This window comes from Pinus tabuliformis, chromosome X (genome assembly GCF_031772625.1).
Source record: "Pinus tabuliformis cultivar Carrire ecotype Pingquan chromosome X, CPIR1, whole genome shotgun sequence".
NCBI lineage: Eukaryota > Viridiplantae > Streptophyta > Pinopsida > Pinales > Pinaceae > Pinus > Pinus tabuliformis.
Window position 1 is genome coordinate 1,071,657,705 of NC_142308.1, and position 7,056 is coordinate 1,071,664,760.

General features: G+C 38.7%; 1 protein-coding gene across 1 annotated transcript; it reads right to left on the reverse strand.

Moving 5' to 3' along the window:
- Positions 1-1,347: 1,347 nt before the first annotated feature.
- LOC149143532 (uncharacterized) lies at positions 1,348-1,950 on the reverse strand. The gene has a single exon (XM_089451863.1). The coding sequence runs from the start codon at positions 1,948-1,950 to the stop codon at positions 1,348-1,350; it is 603 nt and encodes a 200-aa protein (XP_089307989.1).
- Between the last annotated feature and the right edge of the window lie 5,106 nt (positions 1,951-7,056).

A 7,056-nucleotide genomic window follows, 5' to 3' on the forward strand; every position in this document is an offset into this window, starting at 1 on the left:
ATGTTGTGGCTATGGTTTGAAATGTTAGAAATTCGTGGAACTGCGTAATGGCATGCATTCATTGTGGGAGACAAGGCACAACATATAGCTGAGAAAATATGTACAATGTTGAACAGCTTGGCTAAGCAGATGGAGGAAGGAGGGTATGTCGCAGACACAAATTTTGTATTGGATGATGTGGAGGAAGAGGCAAAGGAAGACATGTTGCATAGTCATAGTGAAAAGCTAGCTGTGCATACAAATGTAGTGATGCTAGAAAGCGTCAGTTTAGGTCCTAAAATTTTTCAAATGAGCAAAGAAGGGCAAGGATATTAATGGGCTGAAACAAACCAGAATAGTAGGAACTTTAGCAGTAACTGTTTTAGGAAATTAATAATATATTATTATCTAAAAAGAGAGGTGTAATTGAGTGTTTTTTGTTGATGAAACCGTACCAGAAACGTCCTTATGTGATATATGTACAAGTAAAACATTACCAAGTGAATATATACAATGATGAGCAGCTGAAATTTGAATCATATACAATGTTGACGAGTATTGTCACAAAAGTGGATACAATTTTGTACATGCTTTGCAATGTATTTCTTGAAATTTTACATATTCTCTATACATAGAGACGTGTTTGGTAGGTAGTAACTAAACATATATACAATGAAAGTATTCTTTGACATCTAAACATATATACAATAAAAGCATTCTATGACATGTAGATGTAATTGACAATGAGCAGCTAATCATATATGCATGATGGGGCATGGCATCGACAACACCAATTAATGTTTATTGTGGTGCCAAATTGTGCGAGTTGTTCCTGCAATTGATTCTGCATTTTCCTGTGTGCGTCCCTTTCATGGATGTGAATTGTTTTCTTGAGTATTTTTCTTATCTTCTTTAACAATTCAATGGTTGGACGCAAACGGTAAAGAGGCAATGATTGTTGGGGCAGTATCCTTGTTTGCATATCTTGTAATGTAAGTTCTTGTTGCTGGATTTCTTGGCAATACTCATACAACATTCGGAGGTAGCCTGTATCCATACCTGTTGCCATCCAAAAAGAAAACATTGTAAGTGACAATGGATGTGTTTGCTAAAAGCATTTTTTTTAAAGAAATGAATTAAAATAAATAAATTTCTAAAGAAATTTTTAAATTGCAGTGAATGCTAGACTTTGCCGTTCGTAGCGGAAAACATTTTGTTTGAAGATTTGAAATAAAATAAATGAAATTTAAACTAATATAAAATCATATGAGGTTAAATGTAATAGCAAGCAAATGTATGTGAAATTTGGTTATGTAGTAAGTGGTGTTTACCATGTGGGTAAATCTGGAAGACAGGTTGTACGATTGGCTAGAGTGTATTCTCCTGCATAGATTTTGATGCGAGCAATGATTCCTCTTGTTGTCTACGCTTAAGATATGGATTCTCGTGCATTTGTGCAATGCATGAGAATGGAAATGTTGGATTGATTTGAATGTCTGCCAATGACTGCACTCTTGAAATTGCAGTGAACGTTAGCCCTTGTCGTTCTTTGGTGCCGATGTCTACTGTTGCTTTGTCTAATGTCATTCCTTGTGACTTGTGTATTGTTAAAGCCCATGCCATTTGAAGTGGTATCTGACGGTGTGTACCCCTTGTGATGGGAGAAATGGGTACATATGTTGGGTGTGAAATGTCCCATGGTGTTCCTTTGTATTGTTGAAAGTCGACAACCACGAAGGATGGTAATTCTGGGGGCTTTGAGTCAATTGAATAAAATATCGAGATGACTTTCCCAAGTGCACCATTGACGAGGCCTGCATTCACCCATAAGTTGTTGGTGAGCATAACTTTTTGTTCGTTGCATAAGAGCACTTTTGCAGGAAAATGCTCATCTTCTGCTGTAGTAGAAGTTTTCTGTCTTTGTTGTTCTGTAGAGCAAAGCGCGACTGGGATGTTCAATTTTTTAAGCATTTTCTTATTATGCAACACAACTGAGTTGTTCGTTGCATATAGGTGCATGGATTCTTCAAATGTGCATTGCTCTTCATGCGTTAGAGAAGAATTTGTCCTTGACATTAGGAGTTTCCAATCTTCAAGTGTAGATATTCCATTTCTAAGATTTGTGAGTATTTGCCGGAAAGCAACCTGGGACGGGCTAGCTCCTTGTTGATGAAAAATGGTTGAAAGTGTTATGAATGTGTCAAAACTACGCTAAAGTGCAGTGCCACCTGATGTCCCAGCATATAAAGGAATGTATTTTACAGGTGGTAGCTGGCCTAAATATCCGACAAGGATAATTGAACGATTACCAAATGGTGCATTTCGGTGAAGAGGGAATGCCTCTCTTAGATGATCGTCAATGCGAGAAAGCATTTTTGGACCAATGAAGCTCATTTCATCAATGAGAATGTATTCTACATAATGAAGTTGCTCTTGTAGTTGTAGGAGTGGTTGGCCTTCAAGAGGATGCATTGTTTGGATAGGGATACGAAGGGCAGAGTGAATTGTGAGGGCATTTATGTTGAAAGATGCAACGCCAGTTGGTGCAAGTAACAGTAAAGGGTTTTTGTTTGTTGGTGAGTTTTCCACAAATGCATGGTGCAGACAGTTAATCAAATGGGATTTTCCTATCCCAACTATTCCTTGTATGATGATTCTGCGTGGGCGTTTTGGCAAAGGGGTTTTAAAGTGTGAAAAAATAGTGGTAAAAGCTATGTTTTGGGTAGGAGATAATGTGTGATCTTGGGGAAGGTTGGAAAAAGAATGATGTTGGTTTTGAATAGTTGAGCGATTGAATTCAACGAAATTTATCGCAGTTTCTTGCAAGTGGAGAGGGATAGTAGTATGCGACCAATTGTGGTTGGCATCGAAGTCGTGGTAGCCAATCATGTCGAGGTCATCAACTGCAATATTGTAACCTGGGTGTAGCTGAGAGAGGATTTGCCATTCATTCATCTGCATGGAATCAGGAGGGGTGTCGGGGGCAGTTTGATCTTCAGTATGTGGGGTTTGTGGGTTTTCAATTTCTCGATGGACATGCCATGGTGTATATGTACCCTTTATTTGTTCCCAGTGTGCAATTATTTCTGCATCAGTTGAACCAATATCATTGGGGAGTGTGCGGAAGGGGAAATACAATAGTAATTCACTCCAGCAAAAAGTGGCATAAGAAGGATCATCAGAGGAAGGAATGACATTGTAGTGGGGAAAGACATGTACAATCATTGGAGGGAATATGTGTTTCCATTGGTTTTTTTTCCGTTGGGCAGAATATGACCATGAGCGTGCAGATTCAAGGAGGGGCAGTGATTCTAATGAAACAAGCATGTTCATGTATGCAAGGATAAAGTTTGGTGTCAAACGGGGATTCTCAGTATCTTGCGAAACACGTTTGAAAATAACCTTGTTGACATTCAAAGAACGAAATGTACGGCTGCACAGAGAGAGAGGCAGCTTTTGTAACATATGGCATATTTCTTGCGCTCCAATGTCTCTATCTGCAATGGTTTCTGTGAGGAGTTTTCGGATAACAACAACAGTAGGTGCTTCTGGAATGGCACTTTGTGAAAGTCATGATAGCATTTGACGGTAGCTCTCAGATCTTGTTTCTGCTTTTGCTGCATACTTTGCAATATACTTTAACACAACATGGCGAGATAGGACTGGTTGACAATCAACATTTGCTCTCCAGATAGAGAGTAGATCGGCATTGTGAATATTCAATCTTTCATCATTGCGAGCAGGGACGTAGGTGTTATGCCCTTTATCATCAATGAAAAGTGAAGATGTGGAGTTTAATTCCCATGACACTCCATACCGACAGCTAAGTACATTGTCTTTCTTGCGGAGACAAGAAGATTCATGACACTTTGTATGACGTTGAACGCAGTTGACGAGCTCTGTATAGTCTTCAGACTGGTTGGACTTGAATATTGATTCTGTGTCAAGAAGACATGGGTTATGAATTGTTGATTGGTGAAGCGGAATATTTTGGTATTCTGCCTGACATGGATTCCAGGCAGTTACGTAGTGGTCGAAATAATTCTGTGCATTAGCAACTTCCACTGCATTGTTCCAGTCAATTGTGTCCATATTTGGTGCATTTTGCAACCAGAGGAAGCCATGAATGTGTGTGGATCCTCTATGTTGCCATTCGTATCTGAATATAATATGAAGGTAAAATTTGGTTAAAACATATACGCAGCGTAGAAATTAATGTAGAGGGAAATGGATATTAAAAAATACCTACACCAGTAGTCTATTGCGTGGAGGCCTTTTTGCAGGATTTCTTCGAGGAAAATTGTAAATCTGCAGTGCATATATTGGGATGTTAGATGTGGGTTTTTAATTATGTTTTGAATTCTCCATTGGAAGTCGTTGTCTGAACTGGAAGGAACACTGGTAGGCATGATCATGTGCAAGTCATGCCATTTAGTATCAGCTGCACTGAGAGTGAAAAATAATGTCAGGCTTCCTATTTGTGTGATCATGTCAGTCAGTTCAGAGCATCGTTTGTTCCAGAAATACCGTGTTCCTCATAGGCCTGAATGGAATCGCATTATTTGCTCTGGTAGTCTTAATTCTGGAGAGTCATGGAGACACTGTCGCAGGTTCGAAACCTTTGCTGGCAAGTTGTTCTCAATGTACTTCTTCACAAAAACACTAGCAGTTGTTTGGCTATGGTGGCACATTAGAATGTTATAAAGATAGTAGCGGAATCTTGGGTGTTGGCCAAATTGGTTATCATGGTAGTGCAGCAAGTGCAAAGCATATTCATGCATCTCAACTTTTGTAAGTCTTGGTTGCATGATCATGGCAATGCCTGTAGGGAAGAGTGTGGGGAATGCCATGGCAAAGAGGCCTACGGTGTTGTATTCATTCATAGCTGTTAAAGATAGTGGAGGCCAATCAATAGAGCTTGTTGAATTTGCATGGGGCAAGTGCAAATAATCACAAATGTGCTCAAGTTCAGTAGATGAATTTGGGAGTATTGGAACGAAAGAAGAGGGTTGGATTTCTAATGGAGGTAGCATGACATCAGTATCATAAGTAGAATCAGTAGTGGTTTGATGGGGTTCAAAAGAGGAGGTGGTTACATTATGGAGAAGAGAAGAAATATCTGTAGGGTGATCTGGTAGTGCAGAAATTGCAGATGAACTAAATTGAACATCACTGTAGTAAGGGTCATTTTTTATTTTGTATTCAAGTGCTGCAAGGACACGTGATTTGCAAACGAAGAATTCATAAGCCTTTTCAGATGGATTGTGCCTTTTCACAATGAGGATGTCTAAGTCAAAAATCATTCGAGGTAAGTAGTTGGCAATAGTAGTGATGTCTTGAGGGAAGCTAATTGTATGGCCACTATATTTGTATTGACCACCACGGGCATGAGTGACTTGTAGAATGGGGTTTACACGTGCAATGAGCATTTCTTCAACTTGTGTTAAATGTTGAAGGACATAGGGTTGTTCACCAGGGTTCATGTTGTTCAGTTCAGAAAAACGATTGGTAGAATTAGATGATGCACAACGAAAGCAAGAAAGGCTACCGTGTAGAAGTTTTGTTTTCATTCCTGGGTATGATTCTTTGCATATTGTGCAAACATGCATGGTAGAAAGTTCATCTATCCTTTGTCGAAAGTGACGATGTTCTTCATTAAGGGGAGGGTTATATTGGATTTGATGAAGGTGAGGTGGGTTTGTTTGTATAGTTGGGAGAGCATTTGAGGTGGGAAGGGATGTAGAGGAAGTAGTAGGGTTGTTGCGGTTTTTATAAAGAAGTCGTCGGTGTGCATTTATTGTATCCTTGTGATGTGCATAAAGAAGATGGTGCCGCTCATTTTTATCCGCCTTTTGAGTGTTTTTTGGCATATCTAAACAAGTACAGATAATTATTGTTAGTTTTCATAAACGAGTATTGCATGTTTGGAGAATGTATTACATGTTTTAGAATTATTTTTTTTATTTGAACATTGGTGAAGTGTAGGTAGAATAGGTAAAAGGAAAAACATGCAATTAACAGTATTACAAAAACATAAGTTATTATGGCATCTATTATTGAGAGGAGAAGAGCAAGATAACCATTATTTTGCTTTCTTCTGCTCCATTTTTTTTGACAAGATTGAACAATAGCATGAATAGTTTAGCAAGCAAGAGATCAATGTATAGCCATGTAAACAATGAACGGAAAACTCATGTAGTAAGTCTTTACAAATGTTGATATCTATATTATGTAAAATGCAAAGGGTAAACATACATATTTTGGAATAACTGGAAGAGAGTATTTGCAGCAAAAGTGTGCATTACAATAGCATGGGCATAATTCAGAAATGCCAGTTTATGTACAAGTAGTAGTGTTTGAAGAGACCATAAAAAACTTTCAAAGGCGGCGAACAACAGGCCGTTTTGAAATGGACATTGCTTGAATGTCATTAAGGGCTTCTTTGCATGCAGAGGCATATTGAATTTCTTTTGAATTTATCAGTATTGGTTGCAAGCACTCAACACCGTTGAAGTAATCTGTTTTAATGGAAAGTGTTAGCAGGAAGCGGCGTCCTGTAATTCGGCCACAAATTTCTTGCAGATCAGTTGGTTCGATAGAAAGAAGGAACAGGTCTTTTTCCGTGATGCCCATGAGCTCGTTTCCTGTGTCATTGAAAGCTGTGACATTCTGTAGGTGCCCGGTGTGGTCATGTAGCTCAATTTTAAGTTTGTAACGGTAGTCACATTCTGGGAAGTCGCCGTTACATTTTGTACAATGCCAAAGATTGTTAGAATGCTCCACAACCTTTTTCATGCATTGTTTTCCATTAAAATCTAATGGACATGCTAGAAAGTAGAAGTCGTCCATGTGAAGAGTAGTTATCGTTGCACGAACTGAAACCCATATTGCTTTCTCAGAGGTTTGCATGTAAGCAATTTCATGAAACATCTTTCGTGGTAGGGCACGTTTCGAAGCAACACCATAGTTTCTACTCAAAGATGGAGAAGAAGAGCTATAACATGTTTCACAGAACCATGCATGTAGTTGATGAGTTTCTTCAACTTGTGGATTTATGATGAGAGTGCTCGTTGATAT

Excerpts from the sequence above, each read along its gene's own strand:
- LOC149143532 (XM_089451863.1), bottom strand. The coding sequence starts at position 1,950 with ATGCTTAAAAAATTGAACATCCCAGTCGCGCTTTGCTCTACAGAACAA.